Genomic DNA, 21473 nt, shown 5'->3' with positions numbered 1-21473 from the left:
AAAAGGAATGGAGTGGGCGCCGTCAGAGAAACAGTACAGAAGGCATCGCGGGGAATCGGGCGTCGCGACAGCGATTTCGCCTTGATACATCCAAGTGTCTGCTGAAATTTTTAATGCTGTTCTCAAGCTCTGCCATGCATCCGCATCCAGCCTAGACACGGTAATACGCTCTTGTCGCCGGAGGGCAGCGCTCTTTGACAGGGGCGGACAAAGAGAAAGACAGTTGTGCTGGTCGACACTTGTCGCTGGATGTTTATTCCTCGCGACGTTATTTTCTTTAAATGATGTTTATAGGTCTTGATGTCACGTTTCGCTGAAGTATATGTCTTCTTTGAAACAGAGAGGGATCCAGAGCGAAACAGGTCATCAGGATGTAGGCGAAGGAAGGAGGGGGCAGTTAAAGGGGCCACGCCTTTCATTTTAGCGACACCAGTAGTGATTCTCCACAGTGCGAGTTTGTGAGTTTAATTTCTCTAAATACCCAGCAGGCCTGGGAAATGGCAGGAGAACGCATTCGTCATTCTCATTCCAGTCTCATGTCTTGTTGCACCGCTGTTCAGCTCGCCCAACAGTGTTTTTCTGAATGTATCGTTTTTGTAGATAGATCCCGATTTCTTTAGAGCTCTGTAAAATTGTCTGCGGCTAACGGCGTTTCCACTGGCAAGTTTATGCGAAGTGGGACTGTAATGAGAATAAAGCGCATTACCAGTGATTGGACTATGTGAACAGTTTTGCTCTCAAACCAAGGCAATTCTGGGGCTACAGTGATAGCCTTTGAAATCTGCCCTGTTTCTGTGGATCGGTTAGTGTCAGTGGTGCTTTGAAACAGTGGCGCTGTAGAACAGGAGGCTGTGTTCATGCTTAGAGAGCTGCTTGCTTTAGATATGGGACATGAACCCCATCCTTGGCCTAGAGCAGTAGGGAATCAGCATCTGACCAACACTGACCAGCAATGAACATCTTGGAGTGAAAGGAGCACAACTTCAAGCAAACCCAGTAACGGTCATGATTGCAAGCGGCAAGGAAAATTTGGGTCGAGCAGGTGGTTGGGGAAGGAGGCTCCGCATTGGATTATGCTGGATTCGAAGCGAAGCCGTACAAGTATGGCACGGGGGGGCTAGGGGCACGCGGGGCAGCTTCAGAAGGCGCTGCGGTCGTTAGCGGAGGAATGTGCATCAGAGGGTCTTGCTCTGTCCCCGAAGCGGCTTGGCAGCGGCGGCGGCAGCCTCGACGGCCATATTGTCGAGGTTGTCGGCCTTGGCGAGGTTGTTGAGCGGCAGCGACGGGTGCATGGCGCACCCGATGGCAGCGCAGCGTCCTCCGTGGTGGTGGCTCATGACGCCTTCGCGCGTGTTCTTGGCAGGCTTGCACAGCGCAATGTAAACCTGCGTATAAACGTGTGCCGTTATTATGAAAATCTGTGCATCATGGAAACCATCAGTTCAATAATACACTCAGTTGACATTATTAACATAATTAAAAATGAATTGAAAGATTTGTACCAGCCTCTGTATCCGCCATCGCGCTTGGAGGCATCGGAGCTTTGGTGGCGGAAACAGAAAGCAGACGAAGTAAAGGGAAATAAAAGAGGGCAGAAAGCGTCGACACCTGTTTTTTGCTTGTACTTCGTTCGTGAAGACAGAATTTGTCTGTGAATCGAAACGAAGAGAGGTGCCTTGAATGGAACACCTGCTAGGTTCTTTCCCAATAAGCACGCAGGGCCTTTCCTGTTTAAGTCGCAGTATTCAAAGCAACTTAGCTGCAATTATTCCCAATAGCAGGACATCGACTGCAGATACCGCACAGTTCCCACCGTGGTTCGAGCGCTCCATCTGTCTTTTTAGTGGTACTTTATTTTAGTAATTTGTGTCAAATATACAGTTTCCCGATTTTATTTCTGCGAACAGTTACTCCGTCACGTCGGCCGGCGACTTTAATATATATATATATATATGTTGGCAAACACTAACGAACAACATGAAAATGCTTATTGTATCATACGGTTGCGATAATGCAATCACATTACCGACCCGAATTACAGAAGACAACAAAACACTGCTAGACCTTTTTGTGACTAATTTTGATAACACCGACATCACAGCGGGCGTTATATCATGTGGTCTTAGCGACCATCTTCCGGTATTTGTTATGGCAAAAAAGCAGAATTTAGAGGGATGCAAAAAACGACTATCCTCCTTTTTTTTTTTTTTTTTTTTCAGCCTATTGCTATGTCAAATTTAGACAGCTTCAAGACTGAACTACAGAAGTCAGATTTTACACTGGTAATAGAGATAAATAATGCCGATAAAAGGCACGAAACGTTTATGAACCAGTTCCTGTAGATTTACTAGCAACATTTTTTAATAAAAGCTTTTAAGCTGAGACAAAAAAAAAAAAAATCCGTAAGCCTTGGATAACTCCAAAACTGCGTCGAAAAATCAACGAAAAAAATATGCTTTACCATCAGTTTATTAAAACAAAAGATCCTGATACCTTAAAGAAATTTAAGACGTACCAAAATAAATTAATGTTAAAATAAGCAGATCTCTGAATTTACTCTGAATTCCAAAGTTGCCTAAAGAAAAGTGATATCGTATGGAAAAAGTTGAACACTGTTTCTAAATGCACAAAACTTTCACCTAGAATCGAGAAGTTGTCAATAAATGACTGTGAAGTGTCTGGTTGTGCCCTAGCAGATTATTTTAATGAGTATTTACTTCATTATTCTGACCATGGTATACTTGAAGATTTTTACAATTTTATGTTGATTAGAAATAATTCCTTTGCTTTCCTAAGCCCTGTAACAGAAGATTAAGTTACATCAGTTGTTTCTTCTTTAGATAATAGTTCAAGTTGCGATGCTGAAGGAGTTCAGATACATCCGGTAAAATATGTGTTGGATGTTTTATTTCCATATTTAACCCATATTTTTAACCTTTGACTAACGAGTGCATGTTTTCCACAACGAATGCAAATCGCTAAAGTAACTGTGCTCTTTAAAAAGGGTGATCCTATTGCTATTAATAATTACCGACCCATCTCCGTTTTATCCATATTTTTGAAAGGCTTGGAGAAGCTTATCCATTATCAGCTTTGCTCTATCTTTGACCTACAGAAACTTATTTCAGATGCTCAATATAGATTTATGAATAACAAATCGACCGAGTTAGCTCTGCTGGAACGGAAAAAGTTTATTTTGTCTTCATTTAAAAAAGAATTAACAAAACAGGGACAGTATTTGGGACAAGAAAATATGTCATCTGCGAACAGTGTGAGAATTAATTTGCCTATGGCAAAAGCAAAACGTCAACGTGTTACGCAGTCAAAAATGCCTTCGAGTGTACTAAACGATGGGAAATAGAGTTCACTGCTAAATTTTTCTAAGTGAAGTGCTCCTTCTTGGGAGTTAGCGGAACAAAATCGGTGACGCTGATTGTGATGGCTTAAAATTGTTGTCAGATAGCGGCTTTCAAACAATACTTTCCTTAAACACGGCGATAATGACCCATAGTAAAGATTATTCCTTGCTCAATGGCCGGCGGTTCTGTTGGCCTACAGTGCGTATAGGTTTCGTGACTGTGAAGTTCTCGCTAAAGCTAGCGTCAGACTTCACGGCTTGGGAAGTGCATATATACCTTTGGCGCGAAGAGACAGGCGGTCTGGACGGCGCCGGACAGGCTGAGTAGGAAGCTGAGTGCCAGCGTGCGAATGGTGGGCGACCCGGAGAGCAGGAAGAGCGGCAGGAAGGCGAGCCAGATGACGCAGGTTGTGTAGTTCGCGAACGCCAGGTGGCGAGCCTCGTTGAAACCCTCGGGGCACTTGCGCGTCTTGAAAGCGTACACGGTGCAGACACCGATGAGAAGCGACGGGTACACGAGTCCCAGCAGGTAGGCGGGCCGGTCTGAGCCCTGGCAGACGAGCACGTTGCGCGCCCTGTTGGGGTACACGTGCGCCACAGACGGCGGCTCCAGCAGGAGCCAGCCCGTGGCCAGGGCGGCCTGGACGCTGACCAGCAGGCCCGCCAGCAGGAGCTGCGACCGAGGACTCGTGTAGCGCAGCCTGCGAGGGATGCGCCCCTGTTTGTTTGATACACATCTCCAGGTGATTTCGTGAACATTTCTGAAAGGAACCTATGAATCTCGGACTGAGAATCGCAAGCCTTGATGAACCCCCTTTTATCTGCATGCCACACCCTTCGCTGTCTCGCTAGCAAGTCTAAGCCCGGCGTCATGAAAACCAGTCGACGCCACTGGCCGTAGAGGGGTCTTTTGAGTGGCAAAAGACGCATTTTCCTTGAGCTGCATTGTATACCGCTTTAGTGGATATGCGCCCTCCTGTCACCATCCATATCACTGCGCATGCGTAGGAGGCATCCCGGAAGACCAGTATACGTCTATAATCTAGAACGTCTCCGTTAGAGCCTCTAATCGGGGCTCTTGGAAGCTCGAGAAGATGGAGGACGAAATTTCTCGTTACCTGCGAGATTACGAACGCCGGAGATGCGCAATGAGCATCGTTGGGCTTATGAGCAAACCCGTCGAGCTATATACATATTTCTGACCATTATTCAGTAACGTAGAACCAGATTACTGAATGCCTGCTTCGCAAGACTCGCTTCCCGCCTCACAGTGCGCCTAACCTCAGTGGCTCTCTAAAACTCACTATGTCCCCTTCCATGTAAACTAAAGTGTGACTGAGAGCAGAGCAGCTCGAAATTGATTCTAAAGTTGGCATACACGTCCCACTCGCAGGGACTCCGCACACAATGCAAGAGCACAATGCCAATTTTCCCAGCTTATATGCCTGTTCCAATGTTAGTTTAAGGAGGCTGCAAAGAGTTACCACGATCTAATTCCTCCATGGTGGCTTCGCGCCAATATCTACGTCTACATTGCGTGCCAAATAAGGTAATGCACAGACATGTACGATCGGTGTATATCTCCCCTGCCTTAGCGGAGCACTGTATTCTGGAGAGTCACTGAGAGAGCACCCACCTGCGGCGCCCTCCGCCGAAGATTCTCGCCGTGCGGATGGTCTTGCAGAGCAGCGCAGCGTAGCACACGGAGTAGCAGAGTCCCAGGAAGAAGCGCGTCAGAGCGCAGCTCCACGCGGACGGCTTAGCAACGATGACGGGCGTCAGTGCGTACGACATGAGCAGTCCGAAGAGCAGCAGGCTGCTCAGCTCGCGTCCCGACGCCTTCACCACGGGCGTGCCGGCGTACGAGCGGAACACGAGCGCCACGAAGACGACGGCCGCCGCTCCCAGTGCCGCGACTGCGAGAGCGGCCACGGCCCACGGGTCGCCGTAGCTGAGGAACTCTTCGGGCAGAGGCAGGCAGCGCGCCTTGGACTCCGGATCCGGCACTGTACCCAGGGGACAGTCTCGGCAGTGGAACTCGTCCGCAAGGTACTGAGCGCGAACGTGAACCGAAAGTTGAAACTGAAGCTCCCACTTGTAAGAGGGATTTTTTTTTATTGCGAAAGCAATACTACTCGCACTTTCAAGCCTTCGCGTGACCCGGCAGCAGTTACGTCTTACCCACGTGACGCTGTGACGTCGCACCCCACGTGACATACGGGGTGGCAGGAGCTGCCAACTTGGGTCTCTCGTTTCACATGGGGTGCTTATATGTTAGAATCAGCTAATCTACCAGGACCTTGGCATTTCGTTACCACTATAGGCCACTAAGGCACATTCATACGGCTTGGTCAAAGAAGGGCTTTATGTGTGGGCTGGGGAAGAAGAAGAAGAATGCTCGGTCACCCGCAGCTATTGCTTTCGCTCAATATTCGGTTCAGCAGTGTTGAACTTCTCTATTTTTTTTTTTGTAGCTAACTCTACACTACTGTAGGTTTTCAAGCCTTCGGCGTGGTACTGCGGCACCGTGGCAAGAGCTGTCAACTTGGGTCTTTCGTTTCACATGGGACGGTTATGTCAGAATCAGCCTGCTAGGACCCTGGAATTCACGTATCTAGTGAAGCAGCGCAACGGCACAAGGCCAGAGGAAGAAAGGAACAAACACAGCGCTGAACTGACAACAAATGTTTATTCAGGATGCTATTAGCATATATAGACTTTAGCACAATATAAAAAAATAAAAAAGAAACAGAGAGGAGCGGAAAGAATCAACCCTGTCACTATGCGCATGCAACCGCTTCGCATGTACAACGATTATTCGATATCAAATAGTTATGCTCTTTCAACGAGATGGCTATGGAAGGGATGCTGATACAATTATCACCCAGCTTCATGATTTCAGATACTTCGATAATTTCTCGTGTAATTTTATCCTTGTGCTTGGTAACTACTTGGCTGTTTTTGAAAACTGGAAAACATAAACAATCACGACAGTGAATACCTATGTGGCGGTCCGCGTTCTTAACGTTGTTTCCATGCTCCCTAAGTATATCATTTATACAACGGCCAATTTGGCCAATGTATGAACCACCACACGTCAATGGAACTGAATATACCACGTTTTCTTGGCATGACACATACTTCATCTTGTGGTTTTTCTTGCATTCATGACCAGATTCTGGTCTTTTATCTGGGCCATTTACCCTCGCACACAAGCCACTCAGTCTCACAGGTGCCGACAAAACAACATCAACTCCAGCCTTTTTACCTATTCTCTTCAAATTGTGGGATACATGGACATAGGGTATTTACTGCAACATTTGTTCCATGTTTTAACGCGGTAGCGTTAAAGGGCAACTCCGGTGGTTTTTTCATCATTTTGTGTTTTTAGTTGAATTACATTCCTCGGCATGTGCTGACTCCAACACAAAAAACCGTTTTTCGAAATTCCAGTTAGATGTATGTTTAAAAACAAAAAACAGCAAATCGAAACCGAAACTGCTTTCACGGCCAGAAACGACGTCCCAGGTGACGAAATGATGACGTCACACTCAGTATTAGAAAAACCCTCGTACTTGCGTTGGATGGTGAAAATAAAGTATAGAAATCATGACGCACTGCATAAAATGTCAGAGGTAGTTCAATATAAGCCTCACAATTTCATAATCACGCGAGAAGTGGACAGTAACGCCGGTATACTGTTTGTGACGTCAGAAACTCAGTGTTGTTCGCAGAAATAGTCTCAACTTAAGCCATGAAAACGGCATATTTTAAAGCCGTGTTGTGCGTGAACGGATTATCGTACGGCGCCCCAATTTTGTAGAATGCGTCAGGATGGAGAGGAACACCTGTGGTAGAATGTTTACTAGAATATTCGAATGTCAAAAAACCTCCGGAGTTGCCCTTTAAGGGCCTCGTGTCGCAGAAAAGTCGGTGTCGTCGTCGGCGGCCGCCGTCCCGCGTCATCCGGCATTGGCCGTGAGCGAAAAATCCCAGAAGCATTAATAAATAAAAACGTGTAGAAAGAATTGCCGACCTGAGGAATCGAGCGTGGGCCTCCGGAGTGCGAGACGAGCACGCTAACCACTCTACCACGCCAGCTATAGGGCTTGAAATGGACAAGGCGCGTCTATTGATCGCGGTGTTGTCTCAGAAATTTCCCTTAGAGAAGTGTATTGTGACGTATAATATTTATGAGCATGTAAATTACAAAATTACAGAACACGCAGTTAAGCGAGTGGCAAATTACTTTTCCGCTTCCTCTTCGCTTGGCGTGCACGTAGCGCCATCATGCGTGTGGCGCACGGAATAAGATAGACAGCGCATGGCCTCCGAGATCTTCATCGCGCCGGCTCGGATCGAACTACGACTGCAACTTGAGACCCGCGGGTTTCGGCAAGGTGGCCGGCAGCGCTTCTACGTCCCGGAAGGATTAATAAATGAAAATGAGTATAGCAAGTTGCTCTATGTAGGAATTCGAAACAGAGCCTCCCTTCTCAGTGCACGCCTCAGCCGCATTGTAAGCGAAGGAACGCTTGTACGCGCGAACTGGAGCCGAAAGGCTCTCTCGCAGAGGCCGCTAGGGGAAGCGATGGCGTCACCGCTAGGGCATGAAGCTTCGGAACAAGAGCTCGCTCTTGAGAGACGTGTAATGAAAGCGGTTGCGTCTACCAGTGCCGGGCGCACTACGGTGTCTCTTGTGCTATCGCGTTCCATTCCTAAAGGCAAAGCTTTAAGCCTCCTCCAAATTTTGATCGGAGTTTCCTTTTGTATTATGTCGTGTGCCAAATCCAGGCAATAAAAAAAAAAAAAAAAATCCGGGGCGTGGCGCAGTGGTGAAGCGCTGGGTTGGGGATCGAAGGGATGGAGGTTCGATTCCCCGGTGGGAGAAAATGTTTATTAATTTATTTTTTAAGTATCAGCACCGCCGCAAAAGCGTGACACTTCTGCTGGCGACGACGACAAGCCATTAAAGGCTTTCGCCTTAAAAGTAATCCGCCGTGCTTTCCTTGGTTTAGATTGCCAGCTAAGCCTAGGTACACCTTTTTTCCCTCCTCTAAACCGTCATCCTTGCGTATACGCCGGAAAAGGTCTTTTGCAGCTTATCTTTAAACGATGCTGGGCGTCATGGTCCACGTGACATATATGTTATGTTCATAACGCATAACTGACTAGTTCTTGGACACGGGAGCACCGCGAGAAATGTCTGATTCTTACCGCTCAAAAGCACCGTCACGCGAGCATACCTGGTATTGTGAGCAGTTGCTGCACAGCCAGCAGCAGGTGTCTCCCTCGAGCTGAAGCTTGGCCTGTCCGCGGCGGCACGGGGCGCTGCAGAATGAGTGCGGAAACCGCGGCTCGTCCGCCTTGAAGCGGAGGGCCTCCAGGTCCAGGTCCAGCTTGGCCTCGCCGTCGTCGCCCACTGCGCACATCGGAGTTGGGCTGTGGGTGACGTTTTCCTCGGTGGGGCGTGAGGCTTTATTTCTGGGCTCGGTTTTCTTGCTGTACGCTTCCTTCGTTCTTTTTAGCCTCTCGAATGAAAATGGGAACAGCGGCTGGCCAGCAGCTCTGGCTGTACGTTTTAGGCTGAGTATCTTGTTAGCCTGGGAACAGTGCTCGACGCCTTTGACAGGTCACATAAACTATGAGAGGCCACATAAACGCGATCAGGAAGGACACACGAGTTATGGAGCAGGTAAGTTACCAAGGCCACCTTAGTAGCTCAGTGCTGACCGTAATATGCAACGACAGCAAAAAAAAAAAAAAAAAAAAAAAAAACTATCTATCCTAAACTTTCAAGCGATCGCTGTAATCACTTCTTTAAATGAACAAAGCTAGGAGGAAATGTTACCAATTGCAACAAAAGCTATCTGTTATCTTAATGATCGGAGTTGACGGCGTATGTAATAGGTATAGAGGGAGATGCCAGTGAGGTGAAGTAGAGGTGAGAGTGATAGCGGGAAAAGACAAGGAAGACCTCTGTACTTACACTATACGTAGCTATAGCAAGTACAAAAACACGTATGTTTTTTTAAGTAAAAAAGAAAACATATATGTGTTGGTCGCGCGCGAGTGTCGGTACATCGCTTTGAGGCTTGAATACAGCAACGGTCGAGCGGCCGCTACAAATATTTGCAGATAATAAACATACACTGTACAGTAAAACCGCGTGGGTGTAGTGTTTTGTCATCGAAGAGTAAAGTATACAGCACAGGCGGAGCGGTCACGTCACTAGTGACGAACAATGGGGACGCCGCGAAAAGCACGAACTGCGGCAGCTGATACTGTCCTTTGGTTTCAAGTTTTGCTAAAGGTAGCCAGGATTTATAGAGCCACGATGCTTTTTGCCGCCACTCACACGAGTAGCTTCCCACGTGTCGCCAGGCGTAGCGAGGCCGGCCTCCGTCGGAGCCACTGTCGTTGTCGATGCGCTGGAAGTTGAGGATGCTGTAGCGTGGAGGGGCATCTCCGCTCGGCAGGAACCGGAACGTCTTGCCTCCTTCATCTGCGGTCACGTCGACTCAATACTAAGGCACATGACATGTAGTGAAACCTCTGTGTAGTGTATAACAAAATCCCACGCCTCTTTTAAAGGGACCATGAAAAGCTCTCTACTTAAACTAGGAAACGAGCGCGAGCAATAGGTATTCAAACAGTCCTCGCCGCGACGCGACTATTTAAGCTAGCTTCACTAACATCGAACATATCGGGAGTCGAAAATGACGTACGTCCCTCGTTTTCACACTCAGCGGACGCTGGCGATCAAGAAAAATATAAAAAAGTCGCGACAGCATCCCATCACATCCGAGGCATTTTGGAGCGTCCAATTATAGTGGGCGCACCCAGAATGCCACGTTCACGTCAAAGCGGTAGGAGGCACGCGTGGAGATCCGACTGCGAGCGGTCGCCGGAACTTTTAACATATATTTGTATATTGCAGGCTCCTTGCAGAGCATTTAAATTTGACTCGAGTACTCACAAAGACCACCTCTGTGGATTTTTTTGCATTACAGTACTACCGCAATTAACGTATCAGGGCCCTTTGAGCCCTGTACAGTAAAGTTACCCACGGAGTTTTGGAGCCCAGTCGTCTCGGGCAGTACTTCATACAGCATGTGTTACATACGAAGGGAGCCAACAGCCACTGACATCAAGAAAGCGTTGGGAGGGCGTCTTTTTTTTTTTTTTTCATTCAATCAGTGCAAAATAAAGATAATTTTTGAGGTAGCCGACCAGAACGTAGAAAAAAAAAAAAAAAAGCCCATTGCCACCAGTGGGATTCCTATGCTAGATAGGAACAGGTAGATTCCTATGCTAGGTATGATTTCATTACCTTTTCTTTTCCTTTTTATTTTTTCCAAATTCTAGTTAAACATCCATATTTATCTGAATACTCCAGTCCTTAAACGTATATATTTACAATCTACAATGCACCCTGGCCAATCCCCCGCCGTTACATCGTTACGCATCTTTTCGTTTCATTTTTTACTTAGTGGCTTATTTAAGCATAACCAAAGCTCGGTTAAACTTAGGAAAGCATAATTACAGCCAGTGTGCGTTCAGACAGCAATGTGATACTTTATTGTGACCTTATACAAACATCTAGGCATAGATAGGCATATTAGGCTTAATTATAAGCCCAACACGCTCAATTAGGCTCAGGAAGGCGTAGGCTAATTACATCAATGTGATTCAGACACGTACACATTTAATTCCCTAACCGGTGCTTGGTTAATTCCAATTGGTGTCAAGTTTAATTACCTTTGCCCTTCACCTTTGGTTATAGTCATGATAATCATGGTCACTCATTGCAAGTCATAGTATAAACATGTATAGCAAAGCTAGGTTAGTCGTTACCAGGCCCTAATTGAAGCGCATGAACTGAAAAATCACGATTTTCATGCGCCAGAACCTTCGACTGCCTTTCGACGGCCTTTCTCCTTGGGTTTGTATGCAGTCGAAGGTTTTGGCTTCCGAAAATCGCAATTTTTCGGTTCATGCGCTTCAATTAGGGTCCGAGTCATGTCTAATAACAACTGTTGTGTAGAGAGTGCCCTAACAACTATAATATCTTCCCGAGAACGCTATTCTTTGTTTCATGGCGGGCCTTACGAGCAGGAGCAAATAAAACAGTGGATTGTTACTGTGCAGAAAAAAAAAAGTTCTAATCACGTCTTGTTGCTTCTCATTCATTTTATTTATTTTTCCTTAAAGGCCCGAAGGTATTACATAGGAGAGGGGGGAGGGGGGAGGGGGTCAAACTCAATATACAATGCGAACAAAAACAGGAAAACATTGAAACAAAAGAAAACAGAAACTAGAGAAAGAATGCATGAGTTAAACGAAACAATGTTAAAAACAAAAATAGCAATATGCCATAAGTAAATGACGCCGAAAAGGCTATACAAATCTACGTGATATGCAAAACACACGCAAAAAAGAAAGCAATTATTTACTGCATTGCTGTTATGGCGCTGCTGTGAAATGTTAATTTTCCCATAATGTGTACCCCGTCAAGCATGCATCAGTTCGTTTTCACTGCTTTTTTCTCTAGTTGCATGCGAAATTACAGTTGCACTTCTTGCCACAACAGAGGCCCCCATCATGTGCACAGCAATATTTGTCAAAGTGAATGCAGCACGGAACGGATCATGTTTCAGGCGTGGCTTTGAATCGTTTCTGAACTCACGTGCCTGTGTGTTTAACTGCGCGCGAGCTGGGAAGCGCTGCTGCCGTACGCACGCTACTTGTTCGAGATTTGGCACAGCTGACGGAATTTCTCGCCCAGCTGCGGAAAGACGTGCTGTAGCTTTTTATTTGCGCAAATATTGCGGTCTCTAGCTGGCATGAAGTCGGCACATTCGTTTACGTTTAACAGCGTTGTGATTATTTCATTCTGATGCGAAACATATGCCAGGATTGTGACATTGTACTTATTTTCCCTTTTATTTAGCATCCCAATTGTAATTAGAACAGCGCCACACGTGTAGTTACACCTTTGCGATGTTGGTTACTAACTCTACGTCCAGAATGGGACTTTTACTTAGTTTCAACTCAGTCAACCTTTCTTTTTGTATCTAAATGGGACTCTTTCGGCAGGAAAATTATTTAACATCTGTGATATTTCATTGGCCGGGACTCATTTCGGAACTAACAGCTCTTGCAGCATCGTTTGCTTTGTTTTCCAATTTAGTAAAAATGGGAGTTCGTGGGAACCAACAAAAACAGCAGTCTGCAGCCAGAATTTTGTTAACGACGACTAGTAAAATGAGCTGAGGAACCCAGCATACGTATATCTACAATATTTCAACAGTTTATAGATGGCCTACTTATAGAACATATCCAAGAAGTAACAAGTGTAAATTTATACCCCCCTTCCCCCCTTTAGATTGTTTTCCAATTCTTCATTTCAACTTGGATACTGCAAGTTAGGTGACTGCATAACACAAAATTTTCAAATGAAGCTTTTCGCCTGTTACAGATAAAGCAAAAATGTTGTGATGCCAGCTTTAAAAAAAAAAAAAAAAAAAAAAAAAAAAAAAAAAAAAAAAACGCGTTTGAAATGTAAACTTTAGCATGCGAATTGAACAGGTTAGACAAATACTGTATACATTATATCTGTCTTCATGTTTGATACCAAGCGCGACTTGTGATATGTACAAGCTACGCGCGTAGGTAAAGCGAAAAATCGAGGTAAACAGCTAGCGTTGGGACATGACAACGTAAGAAGGTACCTCTGAGCGCCCAGGGCTGCCGCACTCGCGTCTTAAACTTACATTCAAAAGCAGTAACAGATAATGCCACAGTCGTGATGTCGTGCGCGATTTTAATTCGCCGTGGTGGCGGTCACTTTATGCGAAGCTCTCCACCACAGTATCTAACGGAGCTAGAGTGGGGACAACATGCGGTGAACCAGTCGCACCAAAATCTAGCACTACATAAAATATTCCTGGCTTGAGCTACGAACGGTACGCTGTTATATTTGAAGGACGCAGTAAAATCGTGTCGAATTAAATAAAGATAGTGCAAATTATTTCCGATTAGTCCAGCACGTTTTGCTGCTCTCAAGCATGCCGCCAATACGCCTGTCCCGCTCACCTCTCGATGGCCGCTTGATCGGGCGCGCCAAACAGCACCATGTTGTACTCTAGGAAAACAAGCTGGACTTATCAGGTTTTTCTTCAAAGTGCAAACGTGGTATTGATTTTAAAGCGCAAAAAGAGGGATAATGTGCAGGCGTTGCACGGGGCACTGAAAAAACAGCAGAAAAATCATTTACAGCGTCTACCGCCGGGGAAAGAAAAAAGGTCCTCTTTGGTTGGTGGGCGCATTCGGACTTCTGGTGCTAATCAGGAACGCTACGTACCACCTATACACTAGGCGCTAAATGAATAACGCGCTGCATAATGCGGGTGTAGAACGGCACATGTCCTGTTGCCTATTCTAGTCATATTCTTGTAGATTACAGCGCCATCCAGTACGATCAGGTAGTGTCGGGAGTCTGGACGTTTTAATTAACAGGCGGAGCAGCAAAGATAAGAACGTGTACCTTTAAAGGAGACTTTCTCCAGGTAGCGCTTGAGTGCGTCGCCCTGCATATCGCGCGCCATGGTGGCGCACACGCCCTGGTGCTGTGGGCCGCATCGGTCGCGCTGCATATCATGCAGTGCGTGGGCGAAGGCGTAAGCCGCGTCGCGCACGAACTGGAGACCACGGTAGCCGGGCCGGAGGCGGCGGCCGCCGCTGGGACACCACAGCCGAAACTGGCTGTTGAACGGTGTCTCCTGCGGTGCCAACAGAGACTGTTTGTGGTTTGCAGTGTTTGGCATTTCTTTTATTCAGTCATCTATCTTTGCGCGTTGCCTTCGAGCATATAACTTAGCCGTGGAAGGCGTGGAGTACGTCTCTCCGGCACGGTTGTGACTGCTGGTATCTGGAAGGACCGTACGGAAGGACATTTATTCAATGGTGTTTGTCTAAAGAAAACTGTTTCTTGTGGCTATTAGTCACTGTCTATTGATACTTTCGGAACCAGCGTGACTCAATGACTTCGTAGGCCCCCGCCAAAAGAATATACTTCCAAGTCCAGAAATTCACTTACGGTGAGAGCTAACAAGGCCAGCTGCTCGAGTGTCACCCCAACGCTTGCGTCGATTTGGTCAAATTTAGAAAAAAAAAAAAAAGACTGGCTAAACTTTGCACCTTGGAGTGTTAAAAAGGGCTCATATACCTGGAAGTCTGGCAGGCGACACTGGAATTTCTCCTCCCAGTACTCGGGGAACCACGGGTTGAGCACGTTGTTGTCAGGCGTCAGCTGGCTGAAGTGGCGCTCGAAGCCCTGCAGCGGCTGCACCATTGGGGACACGGTGATGGAGCCTTCGACCACCTCCTCGTGGCCCTGGGCGACGCTCTCGAGACCGCTCCAGGCGTCCGAGCCGATCCACACGAAGCGGGCCCGCCTCCGCCACGCGGCGCGCATCAGGCTTCGCGCGGCACCCTTGTCGGCGAACACCACCACGACCCGCGCGCTGCTGCGGTGCGTTAGGCTGCGGATCACCGCGTCGTAGTCCAGGTCCGTGTAGTGGTCCGCGGCGATGCTCTGCGGGGGCCCTCCGGTGAGCGGACGCACACAAATCACACAGCGACCACGCTGAACGGCTCTTACATTAAATCGGAGGCCACCGCGGAGAACTGCCCCGTGGGCTTCGAAGATGGGCCGCTTTAGATTTGATAACATTTGTTCGAGCTTTCGTCTCTCATGCGGGAGTGGTGTGCCTTTGCTTTTTGAATAGTGCTTTACTACATTAATCTTCTGTAGATCTATACATTTGCGCAAATGTTGGTGTCGGAGCAGCAGCTCATCCAGACCTTTAACTTTAATCGCTTAATTCCTGCCTTTTCGAGTTGCGGGCCAGGAACTGGTAGCTATACCTTCTAGCTACAAAAAGGACGGATTTGACTTACAAAGCATCTTGTCGCCATGGTTCAAATGAGTAATTTTTCTTACGCAAAAGTAAGGGCATGCATGAGCACGGTATATTCCTTTTCAGTAAGGATCGAGCTAGACTTCTGATAGTTGCGGTTAGCGAGTTATTTATTATGCATTTGACCGTACCTGTGGATTTGAGAGGCATATGCGGTAACGGGCGGCGAGCTCCTGCAGCTTATCGTATCCCTTGTTGCCATAGTCGGTGTCAGAGTAGACGACCGAGACGTACGTCCAGTGGAAAGCGCGCAGGAGCTCCAGGATGGCATGCGCCTGGTTCACGTCCGACGGCACCGTGCGGAAGAAGTAGCCGAATCGGTGCTTGTTGCTCAGCGTGGGGCTCGTAGACTGGTAGCTCACCTGCGCGTGTAGTCACAGTTTACCACTTCAGAGCGTACCAGCTGGACCTCGACGACCTCTGGCGCTGCATGGTTACACACAAACACAACACACACGCACACACAACACAGCCCGCTCGCAAGTACTACTCAGCTGGACCTGCTGGATAAGTGCCCGGGTCCGTTCTTTAAGGTAAAGAATCCACTAATCGAAAAATGACAACGCCCAAAGATGCCTGGAGAAGGCGATGTTCCGATCTATTCGCCTGAGTATTTAAAATGCTCCTTCGCTCTTCACTTAGGATGAAAGTGGCTTGAGCGCGCAAGTACGACGCAGCATGATCTACTAAGTAAAAAGGGTGATTGCTTCTAGTCAACGTCCCGAAGGAGGATCTGTGGATATAGAGATGGTGCAGCCTTGATATGCGCGAAAACAACAACAACAACAACAACAAAAAAAAAAAACCTCGCTCATAAACATCTTTTCGTCCAAACAATGCGCTTGTCTTGAATTTCTGGGTATAGGTCACCACTGATAGCGAATGCTCATGTGGAGTTTAATAATTTCAGTGGTTGGAAATATCTCTGGTCGCAATGTAACAATCCAAATCCAATGAATGCGCTTAAATTAAATGTTCATCGATTTGATGCGATGATTCTGGGGAAGAAGCACCACCCTTCCTGAGATGAGATAGAACAGGAAAGTAAAACGTAATGAATCGCGGGAAAGTGGCCCGCGGCACTTGTCGCGTAGACGCCGGTGCGGGTAACTGAGTTGTGATGACGGTGGAATATTTACTGCACCAGTTAAATGTGTCACTCAGGACTCAGCTTTACCTCTGACCCATATCTGTAATTTGGCTATATTCACAAGCATTTATCCAAGTAAAATGAAGATAGCCAACTTAATAGCTAGTTGTAAGAAAGAGGAGACAAATTAGACGAAAAATAAGTAACAGAACTATCTCTTTCTCTTACGCGTATTTTCAAATCACATCTATGCTTTAGAACACTGAACATACCCCATCTGCATCCATTGGACGAAAAAACATCGTGTTCAATGAAAGAAACATTTTAATGCAACTGCGGTAAGCAGCACTGGAGAAATGCGAAAGCATCCTTATCATATCATTTCCTCATCACTGATTTTCTTTTCACTAATTTCGTTATCACATATTTCTTTATCATTAATCTCCTTAACACTGATTTCCTTATTTACCAATTTCCTTATCACCAATTTCTCTATCAATAATTTCCTCAACACTACTTTTTTTTTTATTGTGAAGTTCAGTATCCGGAGACGCAGACGGCAGCTCAGGGTATAGACTCTATCTACAACAGAGAGTGTGAGCGTGTGATTTCGAGAGAAGAGAGAGAAAAGTGCTAATGATGGTAGCACTGAATATAGGGAAAGTGAAACCGAAACTTGTGCGAGATACAACTGTTATCACTAGTTTTTCTATCACTAATTTGATCATCATCTATTTCTTCTTGAATTTTATTGTCCAATTTCCATCGTCCTCCAATTTCATTATCACCTATTTCACCCGTAAAATTTTGTCCATGACTATACATTACCAAGTTGACCCCATGTGTACTAGTATCGGTGTGTCGGCTATAGCCTGTTCGGTTCCATGCACATGTTCAAGTTGACCTCCTGAATCATAATGCATGTGCTCCGCTGTCTCGTTTAGGACACACGTTCGAGACTACCCCCAGCAGCGAACAAGCACTGTTTGGTGACGAAGTGTGCTTGTCGCGACTACTTTGTTTTCCTAGCATGGTTGTAAGAAAAACGAACGGTAGCCTTCATCACCGCGGCCTTCGCAGCAGCATGCACGGCCTACCTGTGGCACGCGGAAGAGCCTGAGCAGGTTGGCCAGCTGAATGGAGACCGCACTCGACTGTCCGCCGATGACGCCAACGACGCGGTCGAAGGCCCCGTGCCGGTAGGCCGGAGACGATCCATCCACGCAGGCGAAGCCCAAGCTGCTTCGCGCGATGAATCCCTGCGTTCGCGCATGTCGCACATTGTTCCAACAACGGTGCGTCGTTCCTGGGCTTTCAATTCCGGGGGCCAATTAAGTGGCGCTTCCCCTGACTCGCGTCGTCTTTACTGATTGAATTTGAGCACCATGAGTTAAGCCACTCCAAATAATGCCCACAAATAGCCGCTCAATTTTTCCGAAGAAAAATGAGCAGTTTACAGGTGTATTTTTTCTGTTGTATGGCCGATATGTGCCTTTCTCGGTATGCCGTACGATGCCTTTCTGGAGCCGCGAATGCATGGTTCAGGTAAGGATCTAGCAGCATTACTTCAGTGGTCATATATTACTATACGAGCAGGTGGCACGTTATGCCACCTGCTCGAATAACACACCGTTAAATTCTAAAGTTAAAGCTCAGCTACTTTGGTCATCTGATGAGAAGAGAGGAGTCGCTGGAGAAAGATTTGATGTTGGGAAAGGTTGAGGGTCGCCGTAGAAGGGGTAGGCAGCGAACGCGATGGTTAGATGGCATCCTCGAGGCGCTGCAGATGAAGTTATGTGATGTTAGGAAGGTAGTGAGAGACCGGAAAGCGTGGCGTGACATGGTCCATAGGGTCACGAAGAGTCGGACACGACTGAACGCCTGAACTGAACTAAACTGTATACTTCATTTCGTATCGCTCGCCTTCCTCCGCTTTGCCGGTGTCCTTCGAACGTGCACGTCGTATGATATGTGTCACTAAACCAGTTCAAGAATTATAACAACAAACCATGCACCTTTTATTAAAAACATGCACATAGCCAGGAGCGCGGTGTGAGAAGAAAGAGAGGAGGGATGACAGGTTAATTGTCACTCAAGCCGGATACGAATGATGACGTTCTCCACCGACACACATGCATACGTGGTGAATATAGCGAATATAGCTAACAGCTGCATGGCATGAAATGCCCCCTGCTTATGTTGGCTAGCTTTTCATCATCGAGCTGGTACACTCTGTAATGCTTAGAGAGGTGACCTCAATGTTCATACGAATGATTACGCGGACTAGACGAGAGAAATCAGAAATAGGGAAGACAGCCGCGGCGTATGCAGAATACAGAACAGAAACACGGGAGAAGGTTGTTGAAGTTAGAGGTAACTTCCCCGTGTCCTGTTTGTTTCATCTTGTGTGCCCTCATCCAGCTTGTGCAACCATATCCTGTTCGAAATATATATATACATTTCCCGCTCCAGACAAATCCCTCACTGCCAAGCAGCTACGCATTCTTCAACGTATACATGCCTAAATACATTCCATGCATACTCTTGTTGGACCTTTCCTCCGTCGAATGAGACACTCTCTCGCATTCCCGCATCGTACTGGATCCTATGCTAATTTAGAACACTGCATTTTGTTCTGTCCTGTTGAAATCTATCCCCCTCATTTTCCAAACATTATTCCCCAACGTGGCGAGCTTGGATAGCTCAGGACCAGCTGATGGACCAGTTGGCCTTAACTGACCCTGGCTCAGGACATTCTCGGCACTTAATACTGCGTCCCAGTAAAGTTTTTTTTTTCTTCCTCTTCCTCTTACTATGTTATGAACCTTTTTACGACCCTCAGAACGCCTCATAACAACGTAATTTCTTATCGGTTGTGCGGGAAGCGCGGGGGAGCTTCATATAAAATTTTTTTCCCGTTCTACGAAGAGGCACCAGTGCCCAAAAAGGCGGTGTCCTTTGAACTATAGAATGTTAAATATAGCCTTGCTAGGGCGCATATGTGCTCGTCTGTACCGTCTGTTATGACTGTTCTCATGTCAGGTCGCCTTGAAGCCCTTAGAGTTTCATCGAATGCTTTCGGTGGATCCGGCTCTACCGGGATCTAAGCGAGCTGCTTGTCGTCAAGCCGTGACGCAGTGGTCACCCGTTTTCCGGGCTTGCTATCAAATATGTTGAACAGATATCACGAGATCTATCGCATATGCTAAATGATGTGTTAGACCCACGCTCGCGTGTAGCCACAGTGTGGCCTCGGACGCGTTGTTCTAGAAGCCTTTGTAAAAGGCAGTGCATATTTAGTTCAACACATGTAGAAGGTAATCGGCTGGTAAGTCACGCTTGTACCACCCTGCCAAAATCACCGAGGGGCGATTGCTGCATTATAAATAAAAACTAAAGACATATTCCCACTCAAGGTAGGCCTGTGTGTTCGCAAAGTGACAAGACATGGGCTTACCTTGACAAAGTCTAGGGACTGCTCGAGCGCGTACTCGGTGGAGTCACACGAGTCGAGGGCGAGCACGCCCAGAGAGACGCCCGGGAGGAGCGCCGAGTCGTTGTTGATCTTGTGCAGCGTGAAGAGCAGCGCCTCGAGCTGCTCGACGCCCTCGTCCTGGATGCGACCGCACTCGTACGTGGCGTTGCGCTCGTGCACGGGGAACAGCGCGCCCAGCAGGATGTCGCCGCTAAAGTTGGTCATGCGCTGGATGGGCCAGCCCGCCGCCACGCCGCTGCTGCCGCCGCCTCCCGAACACACGGGGCGCCACGCCAGCGCGGCGGTCACTGCGAACGCTCTTCCCCTTACGCTCTCCATTTCTCTGGCCATTCGTGCCGGAATAAAATTACATCCCGCGACCACACTTTCTGGCAGTAAGGAGGCAAAGCACGCATTCTCTATACTTTGCGAAATATAGTTTCCGCTTGTAGATGTTTTTGTATTAATAAATGGCATGTTGCCAATTTTTTAGTCATATTTCTTGAATAACTTCAAGCTTTCAACGTTGAAAGTCATGAAAACAAGTTTTCTTAGTTTGAACTATTTTTCTAGGTCACGGTCTCCTGTGGAGACCACGGCCAGCCACCTCTTGTTACAAGAAGCTTAAAAAAACGGTGTCAGCTGTTTTACGGTAGAATACGTTTAGCATGGACAGGGCAACACGCTAGGCTACGCCAGATGGGCCAGGCTCACCACCGTGTGTACGGCCGAACAGAATCAGTTACGGACACTGCGCCCGTGAAGCCCTCCCTTCATTTCAAAGAAAATCTGTCACTGAGTGGCGGCTAATGCAGCGGGCCAGCCAGTGCTTCTTTGAAGTCGAGTCTGGCGCTATGACTGTTGAACCTGTTGATAATTTAGAACGAGTTAAGATGTCCCAACCTCGCATGAGGACGGTTCCTCGCGTGCGTGTCTGCGATGCTCCGAGCACTCATCATGACGAATGCGCGTGTATCGCTTGGCCTGCTGGACTGAGCTGACTAATCGAAGGTTCCTTCGCGCCGCACGCTGGTTTCGCCTATCGCGAGACTGAGAAGACGCCATTGACGGATGTGCTGTCGCCAAATGCTCTAGCCTTGCGACCTCACTCCTGTTGCGCATTCCTGTGTTCTCACGCTCCCTTCAGTTGTCACCCTCCAGGTAGTTTCCGTTGCAACCGCTCTTCGTTGCGCATTTTTACGCTTTGGCCGTAACCCCCTTCTTCCACGGTACGGCAAGAGCGTGCCGAGAGAATTGCCCTTCCAGTTGCACGTTCATTGCATTCACCATTCTTTCCATCTTTCACATGAACCCCATTCTCCTTCTATAGTAACTCTCTCCGGCTGAGCATTCTAACGCTCTCTCCATATCGGTGACCTGCTGCCCTCTAACTCCCTCACTCATAGGTCTGTTCGCTCGTAAACCAATCAATAATCAATCAGATCGATTGATTGATTGATCTATCGGTCGCAGAAGTGCGTCAATTTTTGCAAAAAGAAGTTAAATTTGGTGTGAGGCAGTCGCATACTGTTTGCTAGGCAACAAGGACAGCACCTATGTCATTTA

At 47.2% G+C, this 21473-nt stretch overlaps 1 protein-coding gene across 1 annotated transcript; it reads right to left on the bottom strand.

The window, feature by feature from the left end:
* Positions 1-232: 232 nt before the first annotated feature.
* Positions 233-20258, bottom strand: LOC146197644 (metabotropic glutamate receptor 2-like). Its single transcript, XM_084597218.1, has 10 exons — positions 19890-20258; positions 17530-17691; positions 15474-15704; positions 14589-14957; positions 13908-14142; positions 9717-9863; positions 8605-8780; positions 4995-5410; positions 3636-4059; positions 233-1385 (listed from the first exon to the last, which is right to left on the bottom strand). Exons 1-10 carry the CDS (start codon positions 20256-20258, stop codon positions 1176-1178), a joined length of 2739 nt encoding a protein of 912 aa, XP_084453344.1. The 3' UTR covers positions 233-1175.
* Positions 20259-21473: the final 1215 nt, after the last annotated feature.

The sequence above is a fragment of the Amblyomma maculatum genome, chromosome 3, assembly GCF_055883805.1.
Source record: "Amblyomma maculatum isolate TAMU_Amacu chromosome 3, ASM5588380v1, whole genome shotgun sequence".
NCBI classification, from domain to species: domain Eukaryota; kingdom Metazoa; phylum Arthropoda; class Arachnida; order Ixodida; family Ixodidae; genus Amblyomma; species Amblyomma maculatum.
This window is presented reverse-complemented; position numbering and strand designations above follow the sequence as displayed.